The 27,251-nt window shown below is 42.3% G+C and overlaps 3 protein-coding genes across 5 annotated transcripts in view; 1 reads left to right on the forward strand and 2 right to left on the reverse strand.

Annotated features, from left to right (window-relative positions):
• Positions 1-583: 583 nt before the first annotated feature.
• Positions 584-7,020, reverse strand: r3hdm4 (R3H domain containing 4). Of its 2 annotated transcripts, XM_035798957.2 has the most exons (8): positions 6,805-7,020; positions 5,688-5,845; positions 5,363-5,484; positions 5,107-5,221; positions 4,758-4,834; positions 4,497-4,582; positions 4,289-4,344; positions 584-2,702 (listed from the first exon to the last, which is right to left on the reverse strand). In XM_035798957.2, the coding sequence occupies exons 1-8, from the start codon at positions 6,843-6,845 to the stop codon at positions 2,596-2,598; spliced, it is 762 nt and encodes a 253-aa protein (XP_035654850.1). In that variant the 5' UTR covers positions 6,846-7,020; the 3' UTR covers positions 584-2,595. The 2 variants fall into 2 exon arrangements, with proteins under 2 accessions (XP_035654850.1, XP_052331124.1); XM_052475164.1 differs by lacking the exon at positions 4,289-4,344.
• A 195-nt stretch (positions 7,021-7,215) lies between these two features.
• On the forward strand, positions 7,216-9,187 carry LOC118401448 (uncharacterized). Its single transcript, XM_052475163.1, has 4 exons — positions 7,216-7,379; positions 7,501-8,174; positions 8,388-8,584; positions 9,040-9,187. The coding sequence occupies exons 2-4, from the start codon at positions 7,521-7,523 to the stop codon at positions 9,185-9,187; spliced, it is 999 nt and encodes a 332-aa protein (XP_052331123.1). The 5' UTR covers positions 7,216-7,379; positions 7,501-7,520.
• An 81-nt stretch (positions 9,188-9,268) lies between these two features.
• The window catches only part of abca7 (ATP-binding cassette, sub-family A (ABC1), member 7), a 57,757-nt gene continuing 39,774 nt past the window's right edge, over positions 9,269-27,251 (reverse strand). For both annotated transcript variants that reach the window (XM_035798955.2, XM_035798954.2), the window contains 13 exons: positions 26,748-26,863; positions 26,339-26,483; positions 25,928-26,051; positions 14,260-14,389; positions 13,768-13,891; positions 13,589-13,651; positions 13,337-13,443; positions 12,774-12,915; positions 12,515-12,649; positions 12,305-12,408; positions 12,077-12,169; positions 11,534-11,783; positions 9,269-10,577 (listed from right to left, as the gene is read on the reverse strand). In XM_035798955.2, coding sequence (XP_035654848.1) covers positions 10,167-10,577; positions 11,534-11,783; positions 12,077-12,169; positions 12,305-12,408; positions 12,515-12,649; positions 12,774-12,915; positions 13,337-13,443; positions 13,589-13,651; positions 13,768-13,891; positions 14,260-14,389; positions 25,928-26,051; positions 26,339-26,483; positions 26,748-26,863 — 1,944 coding nt within the window. In that variant the 3' untranslated portion in view covers positions 9,269-10,166. The remainder of the gene's footprint in view (positions 10,578-11,533; positions 11,784-12,076; positions 12,170-12,304; positions 12,409-12,514; positions 12,650-12,773; positions 12,916-13,336; positions 13,444-13,588; positions 13,652-13,767; positions 13,892-14,259; positions 14,390-25,927; positions 26,052-26,338; positions 26,484-26,747; positions 26,864-27,251) is intronic.

Here is a 27,251-nt window from a genome sequence, read left to right on the forward strand (position 1 = left end):
AAACATACTATGTTTAAGTGAACATTTAGTTAAACATACACCCTGAGTTTGTGCTTTCTTTGTCATTATTTATAAACTTGACACAATTTAAAGATATACTGTAAAAGCCCATTCACGTTTGGATGTTGCAGCAGATCATTTTATTTTGATCCAAGATCTATTGACTAATTGCTCAAAGTTTTAGTTTAGTTCAGGGTTGTAAATTGGCAAAAACAAGTTTAGTCTTTCACATTGTGGTACCCAACTCAGAGAAATGAGGTATTGCATTCTTGTGGCATATTATGTGGACATTTCCTTACATTTGAAGCTCAATTACATTCCACATTTCCTGTTATGTAATACATTCTTTAAAGATCCCGTGCAATCACTTTTTTATTACATATTAAGTGTCCATCAAGCAGTAACATTAAATGTAAAAATTGTCAGGGAGTCACACTGCGTCATCATACTGCTCCATCATTGCTACTACCATTTGTCCATTTAACATTCCAACTGCAAAATTAAGGGATATACTGTACATTTTAAGATGTTCATGAAATACTGTCTGAATCGACGATTAAATAATCAAGTCATTTAAGAGTCATTGAACACTTGAGTTAAGATTTATTAAAATGTGTCTATTCAGACATGGTTTTCGGCACTTTCAGTAAGGATTACGCAACCAACTACCTAGACAATAGGATAAACATTTACAAACTAAACTACTATATTATCATTTGTTGACTGATATAATTATGTACTGACATTACTTAAGACATACACTCTTGCATCAAACAATCATTGAAGGAAACATCCATTCATATCACTGTAAAATGCTTTAAGTTAAGAGAATACTACGCAGAAACAGAACTTTACCTATCCTGTGTTGGCACACATTGAACATGAGTTCAATTAATTAATGTTGGGGCTTAATATTTACAGCACTACTAGTAATAAACAAGCGACAAAGTTGACAAAAACATTGCACCACTACATACAGTAGAGGGTTGTTGGTTGTAATATTCAAAAGAAGTTAAGCTTCTCGTATGCATACATTACTTGTGAAATCACAAAAGACATTCATAGTGAGTGGCTGAAAGCCTAAGAAACTAAATGTACGGGCACAACAAACTTTGGTTATCGACACAGATGCACCGGCAGGTCAAGTTTCTTCATACCATTTTTGATAGTACAAATAAAGTTATGGATATTTTAAATAACCTTGATGGATGCTTTCAAAAAGTCATTAGTATAAATGTATAAATACATACACAAATACATATAAATAGGGTTGCCAAAATTCCTGGAACTTTCAATAAATTCTGTTTTTCCTAAAATCTCAGTTGGAAGATTCCCGGTATCAGGAGGGAATAAGCAGGAAATCCGAATCCATTCAGCCAGGATTTCTGGAAAAGCAGGGAATTTATTGAAAGTTCCAGGAATGCATTCGTAAGGCAAAAGTGCTAGTCCAGGGGTGGTTTATGATAGAAAAAAGTGCCTAAGAGGCAAAGCACAGAGCAGGTTTGCTGTCCAGTAAAGAAGGTTGTGTATATTAACTCATTAGTACTGCATATTATTGATACAGTATTTTTGATTAGACATTCCAAACCAAATAGTTGTTGGAAAAGTATATGAAGAAGCTGTATATACATTTTTTGAAGTTGACCTGTTTCATTGTCAGATGCTAAACTTATATAATTTGCTAAATGATGTAAAGAATGGGAAAATAACAATGTACCTGCATTCAGTACAGTAGAACACAAGGTCTATCTACGCATGCAAGTATAAAAAGCTGCCAAATGGTGTACATCTTTGACAAAACAATTGAAAAGTTCTCCCCCAAATAAAACACAATCATGCAAAGTCAAATTGGAAAGTGCCCAATATCTTTGTGGATAGACTTATATTTTTGCAAGAATGTGAATATTGTTCCAAGAGAGTTTGTAAGTATTTTTTTTTTACCAGGAGAAGTAACAAAAACCATAGATATACCTCCAAAGCCATATACATTGATACATTATCATAGTGATGAGTTCTGTGCTATAGAATAGTTCCCGATCACGTTATTTCTGCACTCTCAAGTAACATGAAAAGGTCCAAGGGTTTTAAGCCTGGTCCTACCACTAAAGCTGTTTTATTTTTCAATTCAACGTGGCTAATTAAATCATCAGTACAAACACAGTTGGTGAACTGCATACTCCCTCTCTGGCCCAGTTTTATTCTGATCTCTACCCCCTTACCCTGGTGGCCATCAATTTTAAGGTCACAGATAGATGAAGATTGGATTGGATAGTTAAGAGCGATATGACATCCACAAAGCACTTGAGTGGACGAGGTAGTCAACACAACTTATTTAAATGTGGACATCCATGTTCGCAACACTGCTGATTTTCATTATAACAAATCATGGACGGATTCAGATTTTTGATACCAGTTGAGTGGAATCTCTGGCTAATCAGTGACATCAAACCAGCAGTATTCTGGACTTCCAGAATCGGATTTGAGTACTCCTATATACACACTAACTTATGCCTATCTGTACCTTTCAAGTCTGCACTTATGGGGCTAGGGAGTGAAATGGAACCAGGCCCATCTGTCCAGCAGTGTGACCGTCTCTCAGCTCATGTGCTCCAGGTAGGCAGAGAGCATGGGGCTGGGAGGCTGGAACAAGCCCTCCTGTTTGTTCATGACATCAGTTTGACGAGCACCGTTGCAGTCTGAGCCTGCAGCACAAAGACAACATAAAACGTCTCTCAATACATACCTCATTATAGAGTAACACAGTATGAGTCATAATACCCATAAAACCTAGCGGTCAAACAGGGAAATGGTTCCAATCGTTTTTACACCATTCATTTTTCCTGTAGGGGATTTTAGAAACACACATAAGGGCTGTGTATTGTGTAGGCTTACCCTGGCATGACGTTTTGATAACCGTGTAAATCTCTCTAGGACAAGGTTTTATGGGTATTATGACACCTCCACTGTGGGGCTCTATTTTCATGTTACTAACCACATTTCCATACGAGTAAAGTCATACAGTACATTTAAAAAAATTACTACAGCTGTTGGTACAATTTCATAAATGTCAACAATTTGTTTGTTCAATATGGTGGGATCTTTTGTGCCTGTAAAATGAATTATGCTACAAATTTCGGGTAATTAGGTAATTGTTGATAGAATTAACCATCATGTCGAGGTAAATTTGCAGTCACGCTATGCTATGTTGTGTGGTCTTCCAACTACATCTTGACAAAGCATGCACATTAGGCTACAGATGAAATAGACTGAAATTAACTTCACAAGGTGTTGAAGGTGCACGTGATGAGCTTGTTGCTTCTTTCAAATAAATATTTTGGGGTTTTATTTATATGCTAGTGACATTATGATCGGTGCTTAGCTGCCAATTAACAAATAAAAATGATCTTGCTCTTATCCATCTCATCATATAACGTAACATATCCATTATATCAGCAAACTATTGTCTAAAGAGCATGCGCAAAAAACGAGAGTGGGCAAGTTTTCCATTTATCGCAACAGTGTGTGTACCAAAACCATCGATAGAGTGGAAAATGCAATGGAAAGCTTATGTTTTTTTAAATTACCTGAACACACACAGCCTTTAAACTGCAACAAGTCAGTTTGATGGAAACAAACCACTTGGTGGGAAAATGTGCGTATGTTTTTAAATATTCGCACTCAAAATATTGGAGAAATATGCTATTTTCCACAAGCGTAGGTTAGGTGCCAGTGTCACTTTAAAAGTCATAAATAACTATAGAAATCACATATTGTGGCCTCCTGGGTGCACAGCGGTCTAAGGTACTGCATCGCAGTGCTTGAGGCATCACTATAAACCGGGTTTGATCCCAGGCTGTGTCACAGCCGGCCGTGACCGGGAGTACCATGAGGCGGCGCACAATTGGCCCAGCATCGTCAGGGTTAGGGGAGGGTTTGGCCCGCCAGGATTTATTGGTCCGATCACACTCTAGCGACTCCCTGTGGCGGGCCGGGCGCCTGCAAGCTGACTCTGGTCGCCAGCTGGACGTTTCCTCCGACACATTGGTGCAGATGGCTTCCGGGTTAAGAGAGCAGTGTGTCAAGAAGCAGTGCGGCTTGACAAGCTCCGTGTTTCGGAGGACACACGGCTCTCGAACCGTCGCCTCTCCAGAGTCCGTAGGGGAGTTGCAGCGATGGGACAAGACTGTAACTACCAATTGAATATCATGAAATTGGGGAGAAATAAAGGGGTAAAAGTTACCCCAAAAAATGTATTAAAAAAATAAACTTCTACTCTACTACTACTCACTTGCTGAAACAAGGTCCATGTACTGGCAGACGGCATGAAGCAGTAGCCTCTCAAAGCTAATAAACAAAACACAAAATCAGTAACATCTGATTCATTCATAATTGGTATCTATACAAGTCCAAATATTAGCCCAGAAGAGCTTCTCAAATGTGTAAAGAACACTTCTGATAATTATGTTTGGGGAACATTTTCAGAGGGAAAAAAGTACCTGCTTCCAAGGTTGGTGGTGTAAACAGAGTGAGGCTGAGCACCAAAGAAACTGAGAAGGTTCTCTTCAAGTACCTCAAGTGTCCCCTAAACCAATCAGAGGGGAGAATGGCAATGAGACAGAGAGAAGCTAAAGTGTGTAATTAAGTGTTGATGAGGACAGGTGTCACTAGCACAGATAACAGTGTCTTTACTTTAGGTTAAACCATGATATGATTGACAAGCATTTCTCAAAATCTCAATGTTGAATGTTGATGCTTACAATGGGAATTTGTTTGCGTTTCAACGTAGCACGCAGCCTTCGATCAATCCTCTGGAAGTAGTCTTGAGCAGTGAAGGCTGGATTCACGGCAGAGTAGAAAAATGTGATCAGTTCATATCAAATATCCCCAAATCCTGACAATGAGCATGTTAAACCAATGATGCACCAATTTTCATAATTTACACATTTTATTTCATGGCAAACATCGTTGTTCACTGACCTGTAGTGATAAAACACATCAACCGAAACATACGCCTGGTAATGAACTTTCAACAGCATAACGCTACAAACTTTGTATATAGGGCAGTGCATGTTGGGTGTGTGGCAGGCATTTATCCTGGGCTCTCACCCTCTCTCTGGTCCTTGGGGAGCTTGTTGGAGTTGCTCCTCTTGGCCTCCTCTTCTAGAAGGGCCAGAAGCTTCTCCTGCTCCTCTCCAGAGCGATTCATGAAGTCATTCCATTGCTGACAGACAAGGGGACAATGAGCTACAGCTTAGGGGAAAACATTTAGTTAGGGGTAGTAGTGGTAAAAAGTTCAGCGAGTCTCACTTGCAACAAGTGAGGCCTGATTGAAGATAAATGGTTGGGACCAGTAGAATCCTACCTCCACGTAGTTGCCATTGGTGCAGGCCTCAGTAAAGATGGAAGGGAGGGCAGGGTCACTGCATACCTCTGCCTCGTCTTTGGAGCACTCATCTTTTTCAAGTAGATTGGCAAGGTAGCGACCTTTTTGGGGGGAGATTTAAAAAAACGAATAGGCAGCATCGTTAAATCATTTTGATAAAATACTGTTTGGCTAATGGCTATAACTATTGAACACGTTCAGACCAGCTGCTATCAAGCTAGTGAGTATTAAGAATATGTGCTGAGCAGGTGTCTTCCATCTACAGCAGAGTGAAATATTCCCACTGATAGACATGAGAACTTACTGTTCTCCTGCCGCCTTTGGCTCTTTTTGCCTTTGGCTCTTGGTGTGAGGTCAGAGTTGCGTATGGCCTGGTTGATGAAGAACTGTTTCTTCTTGGTTGGAGACACACGTTTGGCTGGGGAGTTGGGCAGAGAGGTGCATTTGCGCGCCTCTATCAGGCTGAGAGAAATAGAGAGCAAGAATTATGAGGACTCAACTATTGTGTTGACTTATGTGTTCGGAAGGTGACCTCTTCACAAAATATGTATTTGTTCATGTGTGGCTAGTAGGTAATATTGAATGGCCTTACTAATAGAATAATCTCGCAACCTCTATACTGACAACAGAATAGTAGGCTAGCTGTAGGTTACGTGACATCCACCTTAAAAAGTGGGTCAGTGGGTTTAAATTTCAAAGCCACGCCCCATTAAGATTCTCGAGCTCTGAATGGTCGATTTTCAATGTTACCACTTTTAGAACAGACGGCAGCATTGTAGTTAACGTCATATCGTAATCATTGCATCATACTGACAGAAGTGCACAAACCAACAAATTGCTCATGCAAATGAGTTGCTTGATGATCTGTCATGAATTAAGTATATTATTGGTTACATTAGTAACAGCTATAGCTAGGTGTGTGTAGAAGAGGCCTCGTCAGAGAATAACGATTGGCTACAAATATGTTTTGCATGAGTAGAACGAGAGCAGCAGAGGTGTAACAAACAACTCAAGCAAAAAACAAATCCTGCAAACCAGTTTTACCTGTTACTAACTAGGGTCAGCCACTTGAAATGGCGTAAATGTAACATCTACACAAGCCAGTTGTGATAAGCTTAGTTCACCTTCATCAACAGAAGCCGGCAAACCTACACACATAATATGTTCGATGTGTACCACCAGCTTGCAAGCTTAGCTTGCTAACATTAGCTACCCATAGTGTAGCGTTAAGTCCAAGCATATTAATATAGCATTCATTTACACAGATGTGCCTGATATCTAAACGGGCAAAATCTACGATACAGACTAAATTAGCTATGAAATATACAATGTTTGAAAACAATGACTAAAATGTGCTTGTCGATTGCTGCTAGCTAACGTTAGCTCTCAAGTTCCCACTTTAGTTAGACTTTTTCACTCACATAATATCCTGTTCCTCATTATTATTTGTCAAAACAACCATCTTACGCAAAGAACAACGAACGAGGGGTGAGTACAAAAACAAAAACAGTAGCTACGATACACACAGAAGTAGCGTAGGCGTTCAGTTAGCCACTTGCTAGCTTGGCGCTGTCAGAGCAGGTAGACAGACAACAGCAAAGCTGATCCCCGCCCTTCACAAAACCGAAAACGAGGCACGAGCTCTAGGTCATTAGAATCTTGATCGTTCACATCAAACCAAGTTTTGACGTTTGCTACAAAATAACTATTTTTCTCGCCTTAACGTTTATTTTTTTTATTAGTAGCTAGCTACGCGAAAAATACATGCCGGCTCTATTTCAATGACATCTGAACATGTCTCGTAAAGTTCAGACGTTTCCATAACAGCAATGTTTAACTGTGCCCTTCCAGAGGCAAGAGAGTCAATTTACAAGCCAGAGTCCCAGACAGTCCCATCCGGCTAAACAGTCAGTAGCCTACTGTTCTTTCTTGTTGTTCCTTGTTTGGGGATAGAATTGGGAAAAGGCTACTTATATATTTTGGATATCCTTCTCAGGTATGGCCCGGTGTTTTCCTTTGTAGATGAATACTTATACTAGTATCAAATGTTTTAGAAAAACAGCTTTTGCTTACGTAATATTAGAGCATCATGTTTACATTGTGAACTTTTATTTGAGGCCAAATTGTAGACATAGGAATGGGCCGGAGGAACAAGCCAAGGGCAACAAGACCAGAAATAGGTGATAAATTGGTAACACCTGACCCTCATCCAATGGTTGTGGGAGCAGTGAAATGTGTACTACCCAGGAAGACTGCCTTAAACTTACTTAAGGCTTGTGAAATAACCACAAACATCCGAAGTCCTGTCTCCAATACGTATGAGAGATTAGATAATAGAGTGGTGAAAATCTGTGTCAATCTATGGCCTGTCCTGGCTTCAGCCAAAGAGCCTGTAGAGGAAAGCAGTAGTTTGCTGGATGAAGAGGAACCTGGGACCAGCACAGATACAAGGACCTTCAACACATCAAAGTCTGGTGAGCAGCGTCCGAGAGACCAAGAAAGGAGACACCATGTTAGACAAGAATTGGACAGGGCTAAAGCAAGCTGTCTAGTGAAGCCTATTTTACTACCACCCATAAGTAAACTATCCCTTACAACACGACAAGCACATTCAGAGTGCATGGGAATGCAAGTGCCACACACATCTCTGCCACAGATATGTGTATCAGACCAAGATGCCTTGGTCAAATCCTCCAAGGGGACAAAAGCCATTGAGAATAAGGCACCATTTCCCATGATCCTATTGCAGAAGACCAGCAATTTGATGGACAGCACCATTATCTCCCAATGTGTAAGGATCAACTGCATTTAAGTATTACACAATTACTTAATTGGTAAACAGAGCATCAAACCTGGTCAAAATCCACTATAAATGTACCTTATTTATTACACAAATGATCTAAGGGAAATAAAAAAGTAATCCATTGTGTATCAAATACTGAATGAGCAATTACATCCACAATTGAAGCAGTTACATCTACATCTTCATATTGTCTCTATTCAGAGGTCTGCCCAGGTTCACCTCCCTGAGATATCAGTGTCCAGTATAGAAGGCCTGCTTCAGAGAGTTGCAGAGCGAGTGGGAAGGAGAGAGAGGGATGAGACATCGGGACTGACCAATCCTGATCATCTTCTCATGGCTGGCGCGCTGCGAGACCTGAGAGAGAAGAGGCTCCAGCATCGGGGAGACTATAGCTCAGAGTACTGTACCATCAATAGTGCTTACAATGGGAAGGTTATCCTTTAACAATTTGACATTTTAGTAATTTAGCAGACACTTATCCAGAGTGACTTACAGGAGCAATTAGGGTTAAGTGCCTTGCTCAAGAGCACATCAGATTTTTCACCTTTCTGGTTCTTGGCCCAACGCTCTTCGCCTACTAGCCGTACCAACAATGAGCACAGAGACCCGTCATTTAAATTTACATTTACATTTAAGTCATTTAGCAGACGCTCTTATCCAGAGCGACTTACAAATTGGTGCATTCACCTTATGACATCCAGTGGAACAGCCACTTTACAATAGTGCATCTAAATCTTTTAAGGGGGGGTGGTGAGAAGGATTACTTTATCCTATCCTAGGTATTCCTATTGTGGCAATTGATTGAGATGAAGCCCCTTTTAATGGCTAACTAATTTATTTGAACCTTTCCCAGGGGAACGGTAAGATGTCCAGAGGTCAAGCCAATCGGTGGACAGAAAGGGACCACTCTAGTAACAGAGAATGGAATGCAGAACCCTGCCTCCCTCTGCAATAAAACCAAACTGCCTGTCATCCTTAGTATGTCCAAAGGAAGCCTTTGAGCATGGATAAATCACCATCAACAATAGATAAATTGTACATGTTAATAAAGTTGTTAGAACAAAATACCCAAGATAGACGTATCCCCATTTAAAGGTTTATTACTATATGTTCTGTATACATCTAGTTATATGTACACATAAATAATCATACACATAATCAAGTATGAATGTTCAAGCATAATATAGTACGTCATAAGACCATACATTCAATTGTATGTATAGATATTTTACACATGCCTATCAGTTATTGTATCTTTCCAATACATCAGACTGCAGTACAGCACAGTAGTAAACTGCTTTGGATTTACAGCTACATTGTTTGTTTTTTCAAGTTCCATACAGTATAACGAGCCCAATTAAAAACAGATTTTTAAAAAACTATATAAAAACAGTTTACCTAATGAAGGCAGTGTTTGGAGTCTGGTATGCAGTCTGGTAACTGCACATCTCAATGTTGTGCCAGTGCCAATAAACCATGTTTTTAGCATCAAATAATAAATGTGACTGGACATCAGAAAAATATATATTTTTCTCTCTGTGCAAAACATGAGACCAATGTGAAAAGATATTGATGATTTTGTTGCCCTGAACATCTTCTGTGATAATGTAACAATCATTGTGTGCAGCATTTCTCAGTTAAAGTGCTTTAGGCAAAATGCAAAGATATTGAAAGACTCGATGATTGACCCATGATGAATACCACTATTCCATCATTAATTTTCAAAACATTTGGAAATTGAAATGACAAATAAAAAGTAAATAATAAGAAAAAGACCTGACCCATGAAAGTGCCTGTATGTAATTGGAGGTGAATACAATTAGTTTGGATATATTGGAGCACTACAGTATAGCTGTGATGGAGAATGAACAAGGCACCACACCCAGAAATTAGAGGAGCTATCCGGTAGTACTTTCCCCCCTCTCCGAGAGGGCACAGAGCTCCCGGTCTGTCCATTAAGGGGGCTGTTGCCCAATAACTTTACACACTGCTGTCTTGTGTGCTGCTACCCACTAGGAACAGACTGGTCGGATCCTTACTGCCTGAAGTCTCCCTTGTGCCCTTGGATCCGTTGGCAGACGATTCCTTGCTTGACCTCCGACTACTCAACTCTCTCCTGCTCTCTCCCCTGCTCGACTGGGGTTTCTCCTGTGGCCTGCTGGTCATCGCCATGCCACTGTCTGTGACCCCGTTTGGCTTGGTCTCTCTGGGTCTGCCGTCTGAGGAGTTGACAGACTGGGGAGGCTTGGTTGTTTGAGCTGGTTTGGCTGTTTGCCCTGGTTGGGTGGGCTGGGCCGCTCTTCTGGGTTGAGGTGCTGGTGTCCCACCGTTGACTGTCACTTCCCTCAGCAGGTCATCATCGCTCTGCTCTTTGGCAAAGTTGACAAACACCTGCAGGGTGGGGGAGAGGAGGTAATGCACATACATCGAAGGGTTAAATGGGCATGGTTTAAGATGAGATGCAAATGGAAGTAGGTGCTTGCAGGGAGAAAGAAGTGCCCTGTTCAAGTGCCTCACAGTGAATAAGTAGAAAATTAATTCTGAAGTGTTATACAGGTAACTACCAAAATAAAGGAAACACTTGAGTAAATAAGGGATACAGAGTTTATTGAAGGCAGGTGCTTCCACACAGGTGTGGTTCCTGAGTTAATTAAGCAATTAACATCCCAACATGCTTAGGGTCACGTATAAAAATGCCCAGTTGTCCATTATTTTGGCTACCATGGCAGAGAGGAAGTGAGAGGTTTTAATCTCTCATAAATCTGTCCAAAATAAGTTTCTATGGGATTATTTTGGACCTGAACTTGTCACCTGCCATCCCGCCTTTGGGACAATGACTCCCATTGTTAGGGAGGAGACATGAGCATCTCTGATCATGGCTAGAAGAAGAGATCTCAGTGACTTTGAAATAGGGATCTTAAAGGGGCATAGGGGGTTTAAAGGGTGTGTGTCTCAGTCACCAGATTTGAACCCAATTGAACACTTATGGGAGATTATAGAGTGGTGCCCGAGACAGCTTTTTCCACCACCATCAACAAAACACCAAATTATGTAATTTCTCGTGGAAAGATGCTGTCGCATCCCTCCAATAGAGTTCCAGACACTTGTAGAATCTATGCCAAGGAGCATTGAAGCTGTTCTGGCGGCCCAATGGGCTATTAAGATACTTTATGTCAGTGTTTCCCTTATTTTGGCAAACAACTGCTAGCCTCTTCAGAGTAATCTGACATTTTATAACCTACTTCTTCCCTCCCCACATTGGAGTCTTTGCTACTGATTCTATGAAGGAAATCCCCCAGCCTAAAAGTTTAACCATCCCATGTGACAGACACCTGAATGACCTCTACCTGGTCCAGGGTGGTCTGTGACACTGAGTAGTCGGCGATGCCCAGCTCCTCGTGGTTGTTGGAAAGCACATCGAAGACCCGCGCCAAGGAGCAGGAGTGGGAGGGCAGCTGGTACTGCAGCACGTTCTGGTGCCTCTCCTTTAGCTCGATGCCCGGGAAGGAGCCCTTGATGTAGGTGTCCACTGTGCACGGATCCTCGGGAGGCTTGGACCCCGACAGGCGCAGGACGATCGTGTAGCCGTCCCCGAACCTGTGGAAAAGATGACCAAGTGGAAATAGGGAGAGGTGAGGGATTTGAAAGTCTTAAAATAGTGCCAGTTTAGATACTATATTAAATGTGTATGGAGATTTGTATTGTGTGTTAAATTGTATAACGGGTTAGGTCTGTATCATAATGATATTGGCGAGTGAAGGCCTATAAAAGGACAGCATCACTGAGTTTAGGCCAATTTTAAGTGTGATCATATCTATACATTGACAGTGATCATGTATGTTACACTAAGATACCTTACAAATACAGTCAAATCAGCAGTAAACTTGTACCTGTTCTTAAGATGTTGAACGGAGCCCAGACACTGGAACCTTCCGTTCACCATGATGGCCATTCGTGTGCAGAGAGCTTCACATTCCTCCATACTGCTCACACACACATACAGCAAAACACCCCATTATTAGCCAATGTTCATACCATACAAGTGTTAAGACGTCAATTAAATAGACCAAGTTTGAGGCCTAGGAGGGTGCGCTGTTGGCATGAATAGCACCACTTACCTGTGGGAGGTGAGAACAACGGCCCTTCCCTCCTTGATGACGCTCAGGATGCAGTTCCACAGGAATCTCTTGGCCTTGGGGTCCATGCCAGTGGTGGGCTCATCCTATAAACAGGAGTGCAGATGTAACTGTAGGTTAGAGGAGATGTGAGAAAAGGAAAGCATCATCTGTTATTTTAGAAATCCACTCACTCCTTTCTCTCATACCTACCAGGAATATAACAGGGGGAGCTCCGATCAGGGAGATAGCAGTGGAGAGTTTGCGTTTGTTGCCTCCACTGTAGCCTCCGGCCTCTCGCTCTGCATACTGGGTCAGTCCCAGCTTCTTCACTCCCCATTGAGCCACCTTAGAGGGACACAAGTTACATTTGTCAGGACATTTTCTTAGACAAACGCTATGGGTGAATTGCTACCCTATTCAGTTGGTGTGTAGTTGGTTGTGTGTTTTTGTGTGCGTAGGTGTTAAGTACCTTAGCCACAGACTCCTCTGGCACCCCTCGGAGCCTAGCGTAGAACTCCAGGTGCTCCCTGCCAGTCAGCAGGTCGCAGATGGCATCAAACTGGGGGCAGTAGCCCATCAGCTGGTGGACCCGCTCCATCTCCGTCAGCACACTACATATCACATAGTACAGGTATAATGTAGGGTTTGTGCGGTAGGAATTATCATTATGGATACAATGAATGTGAGAACAGCATTTCTAGACTAACTTTCACTCCCTCTTATGGTCCTTCTGTAGCTCAGTTGGTAGAGCATGGCGCTTGTAACGCCAGGGTAGTGGGTTCGATCCCCGGGACCACCCATACGTAGAATGTATGCACACATGACTGTAAGTCGCTTTGGATAAAAGCGTCTGCTAAATGGCATATATATTGAAAGTAATTTTATTTCTTGCACGATAAATTATATTTATTACTTTCTTTTTCACAGCTACTAAGCATATGAATAATGTCATGAAATAGCAGGAAGGAAAGCGCAAACATGTTCGGTATATCTACGGAGTAAATGGTGACCGCTTAATCAAACTGGTCTTACCTGTGATGACTGAGAAATGCTTCTCCGTAGGTGATCGCAGTGTCTCCAGTCAGCATGCGAAACGTGGAGGTCTTCCCAGCCCCATTTACCCCCAGCAGGCCAAAGCACTGACAGGGAGAGGCAGAGAAAATGCAACACTCACAGTCACACCTATCTAAAACATATATAGTGTGCTACTCAATGCCCTCTCTAAGTGCTCTATAGAGCCAACAGTAGATTTGTGGCTGACAGAAACACAGCTCTATTTCTCACCTCACCACGAGGAATACCCAGACACAGACGATCTACTGCTGGCTTCTTGCCAGCTTTGTACACCTGCATAAACACAAGGTAATCCGTTTAAACCCCTTAGAGATTATATCCCATGCATTTAAACCTAAAGTAGATGACCCAACTTTTTAATCTACAAGTCCAAAGTTTGTTTTACTTGCCTTACTCAGGTCCATCATGGTGAGTATATCGGCTTGGGCTTTCCCACTCTTCACTCTCTCCCTCTCCCTGGCGATGTCCTCATCCTCCGGGCCAAGAGGAGGCAACTCAAGCTCAGAGCAGGGCCTGGAAGAATAGACTTATGAGTAAGATGACCTGAGAAGTACTGAGCCCATAACATTTTTATGATTTCACTGATCTGACACTATGGAGAAGAGGTGGCATGGTGACATTATAGTAATGTAATGTAGTAATGTAATATAGAGGTGACATTACAGTAATGTGTTTGTCGCTTTTTTCACTAGGTCTTAAAGTGCTTTTGCATTGTGTCGGAGTGGCTCACTCAATATAGCTAATCACATTGTGATCAGTAATAATTTTGAGCAAAAAATTAGGAAAGATGCATTTGACAAGCACAGTATTTGAAAAGGGATCTATGAATGAGATTACATTTTACCAACTGAAATACCAGCAGCAGAGGTCACAGTACCTACCTGCAGTTGACAAAGAACTTGTACTGTAGCAGTATTGTGAAGAGAAAGAACACGACACCCTCCACAGCCATGGCAAACAAGTTCTTCCCCACAAAGTCCCATTCCAGGGGGTCCAGGGTCTGCTTTGCGCCTGTGGACATGGGTACCCACATGGAAACAATGAATTCACTTCAAACTTGATGATGTCGTTGGCACTGATTTGATGTTGACAATTTAGACAAGAGTATAATCATTAAGAACTCCTCTTCTCTCAACAGAGAAAGCCACATTTTACTAAACTATATGGAGTGTTTTAAGAAGGTCATACACGGATCATTTAGCTATATGATTTAGAATTTTAAGACCCCTTCAGGTATTAAAAAAAGATCAATGACATTTCTTTTAATGAAAATTGTAATTTGGCCTTCACTTTGCTATTAGCCCATACAAAGTCATTGAATTACAGATTCACTACAAGGAACGATAGATACTCCTCCCCAAATATCTAAAGGAAGTTTGTTCTGAAGTGTCGGTTTTATCTTAGAGATGTTAGTAAGATCAGGAAACATGTTTTTATTTTTATTTTACATGCATTTAACCCCTTATTTCTGGCACTAAACTATCTCCATATACAATACCTGTCAAAAGGTACCTACTCATACCAGGGTTTTTCTTTATTTTTGACTATTTTCTACATTGTAGAATAATAGTGAAGACATCAAAACTATGAAATAACACATATGGAATCATGCATCAAATCAAATTTTATTTGTCACATACACATGGTTAGCAGATGTTAATGCGAGTGTAGCGAAATGCTTGTGCTTCTAGTTCCAACAATGCAGTAATAACCAACGAGTAATCGAACTAACAATTCCAAAACTACTACCTTATACACACACAAGTGTAAAGGGATAAAGAATATGTACATAAAGATATATGAATGAGTGATGGTACAGAGCGGCATAGGCAAGATGCAGTAGCTGGTATCGAGTACAGTATATACATATGAGATGAGTATGTAAACAAAGTGGCATAGTTTAAAGTGGCTAGTGATACATGTATTACATAAAGATGCAGTAGATGATATAGTACATACGTATACATATGAGATGAATAATGTAGGGTATGTAAACATCATATTAGGTAGCATTGTTTAAAGTGGCTCGTGATATATTTTACATCAATTCCCATTATTAAAGTGGCTGGAGTTGAGTCAGTGTGTTGGCAGCAGCCACTCAATGTTAGTGGTGGCTGTTTAACAGTCTGATGGCCTTGAGATAGAAGCTGTTTTTCAGTCTCTCGGTCCCAGCTTTGATGCACCTGTACTGACCTCTCCTTCTGGATGATAGCGGGGTGAACAGGCAGTGGCTCGGGTGGTTGCTGTCCTTGATGATCTTTATGGCCTTCCTGTGACATCGGGTGGTGTAGGTGTCCTGGAGGGCAGGTAGTTTGCCCCCGGTGATGCGTTGTGCAGACCTCACTACCCTCTGGAGAGCATTACGGTTGTGGGCGGAGCAGTTGCCGTACCAGGCGGTGATACAGCCCGACAGGATGCTCTCGATTGTGCATCTGTAGAAGTTTGTGAGTGCTTTTGGTGACAAGCCGAATTTCTTCAGCCTCCTGAGGTTGAAGAGGCGCTGCTGCGCCTTCTTCACGATGCTGTCTGTGTGGGTGGACCAATTCAGTTTGTCTGTGATGTGTACGCCGAGGAACTTAAAACTTACTACCCTCTCCACTACTGTTCCATCGATGTGGATAGGGGGGTGTTCCCTCTGCTGTTTCCTGAAGTCCACAATCATCTCCTTCGTTTTATTGACGTTGAGTGTGAGGTTATTTTCCTGACACCACACTCCGAGGGCCCTCACCTCCTCCCTGTAGGCCGTCTCGTCGTTGTTGGTATCGTCCGCAAACTTGATGATTGAGTTGAAGGCGTGCGTGGCCACGCAGTCGTGGGTGAACAGGGAGTACAGGAGAGGGCTCGGGAACGCACCCTTGTGGGGGAGGCCCCAGTGTTGAGGATCAGCGGGGTGGAGATGTTACCTACCCTCACGACCTGGGGGCAGCCCGTCAGGAAGTCCAGTACCCAGTTGCACAGGGTCTCGAGCTTGATGATGAGTTTGGAGGGTACTATGGTGTTAAATGCTGAGCTGTAGTCGATGAACAGCATTCTCACATAGGTATTCCTCTTGTCCAGATGGGTTAGGGCAGTGTGGTTGAGATTGCATCGTCTGTGGACCTATTTGGGCGGTAAGCAAATTGGAGTGGGTCAGGTAGGGTGGAGGTGATATGGTCCTTGACTAGTCTCTCAAAGCACTTCATGATGACGGAAGTGAGTGCTCGTTTAGCTCAGTTACCTTAGCTTTCTTGGGAACAGGAACAATGGTGGCCCTCTTGAAGCATGTGGGAACAGCAGACTGGGATAGGGATTGATTGAATATGTCCGTAAACACACCAGCCAGCTGGTCTGCGCATGCTCTGAGGGCGCGGCTGGGGATGCCGTCTGGGCCTGCAGCCTTGCGAGGGTTAACACGTTTAAATGTTTTATTCACCTCGGCTGCAATGAAGGAGAGTCCGCATGTTTTGGTTGCGGGCCGTGTCAGTGGCACTGTATTGTCCTCAAAGCGGGCAAAAAAGTTATTTAGTCTGCCTGGGAGCAAGACATCCTGGTCCGTGACTGGGCTGGTTTTCTTTGACTGTAGACCCTGCCACATACCTCGTGTCTGAGCCGTTGAATTGCAATTCTACTATGTCTCTATATTGACGCTTAGCTTGTTAGATTGCCTTGCGGAGGGAATAGCTACACTGTTTGTATTCGGTCATGATTCCGGTCACCCTGCCCAGATTAAAAGCAGTGGTTTGCACTTTCAGTTTCACGCGAATGCTGCCATCAATCCACGGTTTCTGGTTTGGGAATGTTTTAATCGTTGCTATGGGAACGACATATTCAACGCACGTTCTAATGAACTCGCTCACCGAATCAGCGTATTCGTCAATGTTTGACGCAATACGAAACATATCCCAGTCCACGTGATGGAAGCAGTCTTGGTGTGGAATCAGATTGGTCGGACCAGCATTGAACAGAACCTCAGCGCGGGAGCTTCTTGTTTTAGCTTCTGTCTGTAGGCAGGGAGCAACAAAATGGAGTCGTGGTCAGCTTTTCTGAAAGGAGAGCGGGGGAGGGCCTTATATGCGTTGCGTAAGTTATAATAGCAATGATCCAAGGTTTTGCCAGCCCTGGTTGCGCAACCTTCACACTCCTGGGCCAGACCTTCACACTCCTGGGCCAGACTACACTCAATAATATGACCCACTGAAGAGATGAGTCTTCAGTAAAGACTTAAAGGTTGAGAACCAAAAAAGTGTTAAACCTTCAAAAGCAATACATGGGCTTGCTCCTACCTATCTCTCTGATTTGGTCCTACCGTACATACCTACACGTACGCAACGGTCACAAGACGCAGGCCTCCTAATTGTCCCTAGAATTTCTAAGCAAACAGCTGTAGGCAGGGCTTTCTCTTATAGAGCTCCATTGTTATGGAACGGTCTGCCTACCCATGTGAGAGACGCAAACTCGGTCTCAACCTTTAAGTCTTTACTGAAGACTCATCTCTTCAGTGGGTCATATTATTGAGTGTAGTCTGGCCCAGGAGTGTGAAGGTGAACGGAAAGGCACTGGAGCAACGAACCGCCCTTGCTGTCTTTGCCTGGCCGGTTCCCCTCTTTCCACTGGGATTCTCTGCCTCTAACCCTATTACAGGGGCTGAGTCACTGGCTTACTGGTGCTCTTTCATGCCGTCCCTGGGAGGGGTGCGTCGCTTGGGTGGGTTGAGTCACTGATGTGATCTTCCTGTCTGGGTTGGCGCCCCCCTTGGGTTGTGCCGTGGCGGAGATCTTTGTGGGCTATACTCGGCCTTGTCTCAGGATGGTAAGTTGGTGGTTGAAGATATCCCTCTAGTGGTGTGGGGGCTGTGCTTTGGCAAAGTGGGTGGGGTTATATTCTTCCTGTTTGGCCCTGTCCGGGGGTATCATCGGATGGGGCCACAGTGTCTCCTGACCCCTCCTGTCTCAGCCTCCAGCATTTATGCTGCAGTAGTTTTTGTCGGGGGGCTAGGGTCAGTTTGTTATATCTGGAGTACTTCTCCTGTCTTATCCGGTGTCCTGTGTGAATTTAAGTATGCTCTCTCTAATTCTCTTTCTTTCCCTCTCTCGCAGGATCTGAGCCCTAGGACCTTGCCCTAGGACCGGTCCCCTGGCTCTCGAACCGAAACCTGCCTCTCCGCCTGCCCTACCGGAAGCTGGTGCCGCAATGTGTGGGGCCATTTAAGTCCTGAGGAGGATAAACGAGGTGTGTTATAGGTTACAGCTTCCTCCTTACTATCGCATTAACCCCTCGTTTCATGTGTCTCTCCTCAGGCCGGTGGTGGCTGGTCCCCTGCAGGATGGTGAGGTGCCGGAGGTCCATCTGCCCCCTCTGGACATCGAGGGGTCCCCGGCGTACATAGTACGTGCGATTCTCTAGGGGCCTACAGTACCTCGTGGACTGGTAGGGGTACGGTCCAGAGGAGAGGTGCTGGGTACCGGTGGGGGACATTTTGGACCCTTTGTTACTGAGGGACATCCACCGCCTCCACCCGGATCGCCCTGCACCTCGTCCCCCACGTCGCCCTCGAGGCCGGCGGCGGCACGCTGCGGGGGTACTGTCACGCCTCCCACCGAAGGTGGCCCCTCTTCCTGTTCGGGCGGCGCTCGGCGGTCGTCGTCGCCGGTCTACTAGCCGCCACCGATCCCTTTTGTCTTATTGATTGCACCTGTTCCCGGTTTCATTTCTTGTTTTATGTCTATTTAAGCCTGTTAGGTCCGCCTAGGTTTGTGCGGGATTGTTACTCTGTTGGTTGTGGATGTGTTTTCGGGTTTGTTTTCGCCGGACTGTTTGGTCCTGTGTTTGGGCTGGTATGTTTTATGCGCCCTGTATTTTGGTGTGACCGTTTTGTGCCGGAGAATAAATGACGATTTACCGAACCCTCTGCTATCTGCGCCTGACTCCAACCCACCACTCCTAGTAAACTCTGACAAACCATGACAGGGAGACATAGTGGAGTGGTAATGCGCGTGCAAGCAGTTGCTCCTGATGCCACTTGGGTACACTGCAGCATCCACCGAGAGGTTCTTGCTGCCAAGGGAATGCCTGACAGCTTGAAAGACGTTTTGGACAACAGTGAAAATGGTTAACTTTGTTAAAGCAAGGCCCCTGAACTTGTGTATTTTCTATACAATGCAATGATATGGGCAACGACCATGTAAAGCTTTTACACATACAGAATACGCTGGTTATCAAGGGTCAAAATATTGCCACGTGTTTTTGAATTGAGAGATGAGCTTAAAGTTCTTTACTGACCATAAATTTCACTTGTCTGACCGCTTGCATGATGACGAGTTTCTCACATGACTGGCCTATCTGGGGATGTTTTTTCTTGCCTGAATGATCTGAATCTAGGATTACAGGGACTCTCTGCAATTATATTCAATGTGCGGGTCAAAATTGAGGCTTTTTTCTGTCTGCATTAACAAGGACAACACACAGGTACTTCCATCATTGTTGGATTTTTTTGTGTGCAAATGAACTCAAGCTTACGGACAATGTCAAATGTGATATAGCGAAGCACCTGAGTGAGTTGGGTGCGCAATTACTCAGGTACTTTCCCGAAACAGATGACAAACAACTGGATTCGTTATCCCTTTCATGCCCTACCTCCAGTCCACTTACTGATATCTGAACAAGAGAGCCTCGTCGAAATGGCAACAAGTGGTTCTGTGAAAACTGAATTTAATCAGAAGCCACTGCAAACTTTCTGGATTGGGCTGCGCTGTTAAGACACCTTTGCAACAAATTATTTAAGACAGACTCTCTCCAATACAACCCAACATTGCAGAGTTATGTGCATCCTTTCAAGCACACCCTTCTCATTAACCTGTGGGGAGTTATTCACAATTTTCAATGAACAAATAAGGTTTTATATGTAAGATGGTTAAATAAAGAGCAAAATGATTGATTATTATTATATTATTATTTGTTCCCTGGTCCTATAAGAGCTCTTTGTCACTTCCCATGAGCCGGGTTGTGACAAAAACCTCACACTTATTCTTATGTTTAATAAAGGTATCGTATAGTGTGTGTGTGGTAGGCTTACAATGATGGCAAAAAACAACATTTGAGAGTGCGCTGACCCTGGTGCTAGAGGGGGTACGCAGCTGGAGGTTGAATGTTTTAAGGGGTACGGGACTATAAAATGTTTGGGAACTACTGATCTAGACAATGTATCTCAATCACTCCCAAACACATAGAAGATTATAGATTATTTTATAACTTTAAAAAAGCTGAATTTAACTAAAATCAGCCCTACTGAATCTCAAGACCCCGATGGAGGACTCCATCTCTAATTATGAAATCCCAATTGTTTCCCATTTAAAATATTTATGAGTATATATAAATAAAAATAGAAAAACCCTTGAATGAGTAGTTGTGTCCGAACTTTTGACTGGTAATGCATTTCCTTCTTTAGATACAACCATTGCCAAAAACTTTAACAGAACGCTCAATTCAATTCAACTTCAGTAGATAGAATAATATCCCAGTTGCTTTAACGGGCAGAATATCTATTGTCAAAATGAATATATTGCCACGGCTGAATTTCTGTTGTTCAATGCTTCCCATGGCTCCCCATTCTAGTTATTTGGATAAAATTCATAGTGCGGTTTCAACATTTATAGTGCCTTCAGAAAGTATTCAGACCCCTTGACTTTTTCCACATTTTGTTAGGTTACAGCCTTATTCTAAAATTAATTAAATATATATTTTTTTCTCATCAATCTATACAAAATATCCCATAATGACAAAGCAAAAACAGGTTTTTAGTACAGGTTTTTATACTTGGGGGAGTTTCTCCAATTCTTCTCTGCAGATCCTCAAGCTCTGTCAGGTTGGATGGGGAGCGTTGCTGCACAGCTATTTTCAGGTCTCTCCAGAGATGTTAGATCGGGTTCAAGTCAGGGCTCTGGCTGGGCCACTCAAGGACTTCTCCAGAAGCCACTCCTGCGTTGTCTTGGCTGTGTGCTTAGGGTCGTTGTCCTGTTGGAAGGTGAACCTTCGCCCCAGTCTGAGGTCCTGAGCAGGTTTTCATCTAGGATTTCTCTGTACTTTGCTCTGTTCATCTTTGCCTCGATCCTTACTAGTCTCCCAGTCCTGTTCACTGAAAAATATCCCCACAGCATGATGCTGCCACCACCATGCTTCACCGTAATGATGGTGCCAGGTTTCCTCCAGACTTGACATTTGACATTCTGGGCAAAGAGTTCAATCTTGGTTTCATCAGACCAGAGAATCTTCTTTCTCAAGTCTTTAGGAGTTGGCTTCTGTCTGGCCACTCTACTATAAAGACCTGATTGGTGGAGTGCTGCAGAGATGGTTGTCATTCTGAAAGGTTATACCATCTCCACAGAGGAACTCAAGAGCTCTGTCAGAATGACAATCAGGTTTTTGGTCACCTCCCTGACCAAAGCCCTTCTCCCCTGATTGCTCAGTTTGGCCTGGTGGCTAGCTCCAAGAAGAGTCTTGGTGGTTCCAAACTTCTTCCATTGAAGAATGGAGGCCACTGTGTTCTAGGGGATATTCAATGCTGCAGACATTTTTTGGTACACTTCCCCAGATCTGTGCCTCAACAGAATGTTGCCTTGGAGCTCTATGGACAATTCCTTCGATCTCATGGCTTCGTTTTTGCTCTGACATGGACTGTCAACCGTGGTACCTTATATAGACATGTGTGTGCCTTTCCAAATCATGTCCAAGCAATTGAATTTACCACAGGTGGACTCCAATTAAGTTGTTGAAACATCTCAAGGATGATCAATGGAAAAACGATGCACCTGAGCTTAATTTCGAGACTCATAGCAAAGGGTCTGAATACTTATGTAAATAAGGCATCTGTTTTTAAAATTTTTAATACATTTGCAAACATTTCTAAAAACCTTTTTTCGCTTTGTCATTATGGGGTATTTTTTTATTTAATCAATTTTAGAATAAGGATGTGCCGTGGTGCTGCTCCAGTTTCAACTGCTCTGCCTGAGGCTACGGAACCCTAACCTGTTCACCGTGTGTGCTACCTGTCTCAGACCTGCTGTTTTCAACTCTCTAGAGACAGCAGGAGCGGTCGAGATACTCTGAATTATTGGCTATGAAAAGCCAACTGACATTTACTCCTGAGGTGCTGACCTGTTGCACCCTCGACAACCACTGTGATTATTATTATTTGACCCTGCTGGTCATCTATGAACATCTTGGCCATGTTCTGTTATAATCTCCACCCGGCACAGCCAGAAGAGGACTGGCCACCCCTCATAGCCTGGTTCCTCTCTAGGTTTCTTCCTTGGTTTTGGCCTTTCTAGGGAGTTTTTCCTAGCCACCGTGCTTCTACACCTGCATTGCTTGCTGTTTGGGGTTTTAGGCTGGGTTTCTGTACAGCACTTTGTGACATCAGCTGACGAATTTGATTGATACTGTGACAAAATGTGGAAAAAGTCAAGGGGTCTGAATACTTTCCGAAGGCACTGTATATGGCAAGTTAACTTTTTATGGCTGCAGGGGCAGTATTGAGTAGTTTGGATGAAAAGGTGTCCATATCAAACGGCCTGCTCCTCAGTCATAGTTGCTAATATTTGCATATTATTATTAGTAGTTGAAGTTTCTAAAACTGTTTGAATGATGTCTGTGAGTATAACAGAACTCATATTGGCAGGCAAAATCCTGAGTTGAAATCAAAACAGGAAGTCAGAAATCTGAGCTTGTATGTATTCACCAGAGTCCCCAATGAAATCCCCTTGAGATATGAATGATGTTGCACTGCCTAGGGGTTCCACTAGATGTCAACCATCAATAGAAATTATAATGATGCTTCTATGTTGTTGTGGGAGTGAATGAGAGCAGAATATATCAACTGTCCATCAAGCAGCCATTTTGTGATTGTGCTTTTTCCTCATGGTACCCACTTGTGTTCCATGGCTCACAAAGACTAGAAGGAATACTCCAGTTGGAACTTTATTGAAGCTATATATTAAAAACATCCTAATGATTGATTCTGTACTTTGTTTGAAATGTTTCTTCGACCGGTAAAATCACTTTTTCAAGTGATTCAAGTTTTTGTCCGATATAAACACTGACCAGAATTAGCGTTTGGATATGTATACCAAACGCTCTAACAAAATAAGGTATTTGGATATAAATTTTCGAACAAAACAAACATTTATTGTGGACCTGGGTTTCCTGGAGTGCTTTCTGATATAGCTCATCAAAGGTAAGGGAATATTTATCATGTCATTTCTTGTTTATGTTGAAGCCATCTTTGTGGCTGTGGTGTTTTTAAATTGAGCTCCGTCTCCAATTATTGCATAGCTCAGTTGGTAGAGCATGGCGCTTGTAACGCCAGGGTAGTGGGTTCGATTCCCGGGACCACCCATACGTAGAATGTAAGCCGCTTTGGATAAAAGCGTCTGCTAAATGGCATATATTATTATTATTATTATATTATTGCATGCATTTCTTTTTCTGTAAAGTTTTTTAAAAATCTGACACAGCGGTTGCATTAAGGAGAGGTTTATCTACAATTCCATGTGTATTCCATATTATCATCTATATTTATGATGAGTATTTCTGTTGAATGATGTGGCTATGCAAAATCACTTGATGTTTTTGGAACTGGTGAATCTAACGCACCATTGTAAACTCAGATTATTTTTATATAAATATGAACTTTATCAAACAAAACATGCATGTATTGTGGAACATGAAGTCCTATGAGTGTCATCTGATGAAGATAATTCAAGGTTAGTGATTCATTTTATCTTTATTTCTGGTTTTTGTGAAGGTTATATTTTGCTGGAAAATGGCTGTGCTTATTGTGGTTTGGTGGAGACCTAACAATCGTTTGTAGTGCTTTCGCTGAAAAGCCTATTTGAAATCGGACACTTTGGTGGGATTAACAACGAAAATAGATTTTAAATTATATAAAACACATGTATGTTTTAGGAATTGTAATTATTAGATTTGGCGCCCTCTATTTTCACTGGTAGTTGTCATATCGATCCAGGTATCGGTATTCCAGCCATAACAGGTTAACTTCTTGGATATAGGGGGTGCTCTTTTAATTTATGGATAAAAAAACATTCCCGTTTTAAACAAGATATTTTGTCACGAAAAGATGCGACTATGCATATAAATGAAAGCTTTGGAAAGAAAACACTCTGACGTTTCCAAAACTGCAAATATATTGTCTGTGAGTGCCACAGAACTAATGCTACAGGCGAAACCAAGATGAAATTTCATACAGGAAGTACCCCAGATTTTTGAATGTGCTGTGTTCCAATGTCTCCTTATATGGCTGTGTATGGGTCACGAATGAGCTTAAACTTTCTGTCGTTTCCCCAAGGTGTCGACAGCATTGTGACGTATTTGTAGGCAAATCATTGGAAGATTGACCTTAAGAGACTACATCTACCAGGTGGCCGCTTGGTGTCCTCCTTTGCAATTGTTGCGTAATCTCCAGCTGCGTGTATTTTTAGTTTGCTTCGAGGAGAAACACAGCTGCCACGAATGATTTATCATCGAATAGATATGTGAAAAACACCTTGAGGATTGATTCTAAACAACGTTTGCCATGTTTCTGTCGATATTATGGAGTTAATTTGGTAAAAAGTTTGGCGTTGTAGAGACTGCATTTTCGGACTTCTTTCTTAGCCAAACGTGATGAACAAAACGGAGCGATTTCTCCTACACAAGTAATCTTTTTGGAAAAACTGAACATTTGCTATATAACTGAGAGTCTCCTCATTGAAAACATCCAAAGTTCTTCAAAGGTAAATGATTTTATTTGAATGCTTTTCTTGTTTTTGTGAAAATGTTGCCTGCTGAATGCTAGGCTTAGCTAGCTGAATGCTAGGCTATGCTAGCTATCAATACTCTTACACAAATGCTTGTGTAGCTATGGTTGAAAAGCATTTTTTGAAAATCTGAGATGACAGTGTTGTTAACAAAAGGCTAAGCTTGTGAGCCAATATATTTATTTCATTTAATTTGCGATTTTCATGAATAGTTAACGTTGCGTTATGGTAATGAGCTTGAGGCTATGATTACGCTCCCGGATACGGGATTGCTCGACGCTAGAGGTTAAACAATCTTGGAAAAAGGGAAGGACGTAGGAGAACTATCCGTACCAAACTTTAAATGGTATTTCCAGCTATGATGGCCTATGGAGTCCCTTGGAAAACCCAACTACTGAACCATCAAATGATGTGACTTAGAAATAAATTATTCTGAAAGGCTGATCTCTATAATATATAAACTACTTTTGGAACGCTCATATTATGAGACAGCCATTAAAAAAGTATGGTCCACAGATCTAATTGAATCTGAACAACCCTGTAACTGGAACAGAATATGGAAAAATATGACCTTGGCATCCCTTAATCCAAACCATCAATTTATACATTTTAAGATTGTTCAGACTATTTAACACCAAGGAAACATTTTACGATGAAATGGAGAATGCAGACTGTTTTTTGTACCTGTAGCCCCTCCCTCTGGGAAAAAATACTAAACTACATAAAAAGTTGGTCACAATAAAATAAAAAAATATTATACCCAGTCTCTGGAAAGCATCCAACATAGCCTGGTTCTTAGCCATGTCGATGAGGCCTCGACCCAGACAGAAGTGGGGGAAGATCAGGAAGACTTTCTTTAGGATCTTGTTGATATCGTTCAAGTGCTGAAAAGCAGACAGACGAGTTAATGTCTGAATACCATAGTAAAATAACATTCAAATCGGATTTGTTAATCTGCAGCCATGTTTGCTTCTAGTAACACTGGCAAACATTTTGCAATTGTAGTGGTGCAAGCAATTTGAAAAAACAACATTTAAAGTAGTACACTGTTGTACCATGTAACCAGACACCCTCAGCTGACCTAGTGTTGGTTGTAAAATCTAAATATCAGCAGAGCCCTGAGACTAATCAGTAGCCCTGATATAATATCATAGTCAAGTGCATGACCCACCTGATCTACGAACAGCTCCAAGACAAAGGTGGCTATGCTGCCGTTGATGCCGATGAAGAGGTTGATTGAGGTGAGGACAACATAAGCAGTGCTGGGGACACTGAACAGGAAGGAGGCTGGATACATGAGAGGAGTGATAGACCAACTGAAATGGAGGATAGAGAAATTCTAATCAGTAAGAAGGAATTTGTTTCGCAATGCACCATGAACTTTGCTAAGAACAACTCTGTGACATTCTTTAAAGGAGACCTCAGCTATTGAAATAAAATAAACAACGATATGACCACTCAAGCAAACATACTGTTGTAGTGATGTTTGAAAAGATCATTTTGATGTAATAAAGTGCACATACAACATCATTAGTTATGAGTGCAATGATAACAAAGCCACCCGTATCCATGGCCCTTACCCATAAAGCAAGAGCAACAGGACCAGAGCAGGGAGGTTGGTTTCAGACACATAGGACTGTTGCTGGAAGCAAATGAAGATGAGCACCACCATAGTGGCCGGGACTGTATAGTTCAGCTAGAAGAAAGTATAAGGCCAGTTAAGTACAATTCAATAGAGATGAGACTTATCCCCTGGGTCCAGTTTTTCAAAAGTTATCCATCAAGGATTTCACATATCGGATATGGTTAAATGCATAGAAATATAATGAATAGAACAAGTAAAGTCAATGATTCGGCCATTCTATTTCTATGCATTTAATCTAATCCGATAGGCGAAATCCAGATCGATAACTTTTTTTTAAATTGTGCCCTGGAGTTACAGTACATGCCACTGAATGATAGGAGGCACAAGGTTTGAAAGGAGACGTTTTACTGTCAACATTACTGTCTCGACCACGCCCTGTGCAACTGGGTACTGGACTTCCTGACGGGCCACCTCCAGGTGGTGAGGGTAGGCAACAACA

This window comes from Oncorhynchus keta, chromosome 22 (assembly GCF_023373465.1).
Source record: "Oncorhynchus keta strain PuntledgeMale-10-30-2019 chromosome 22, Oket_V2, whole genome shotgun sequence".
Lineage (NCBI taxonomy): Eukaryota > Metazoa > Chordata > Actinopteri > Salmoniformes > Salmonidae > Oncorhynchus > Oncorhynchus keta.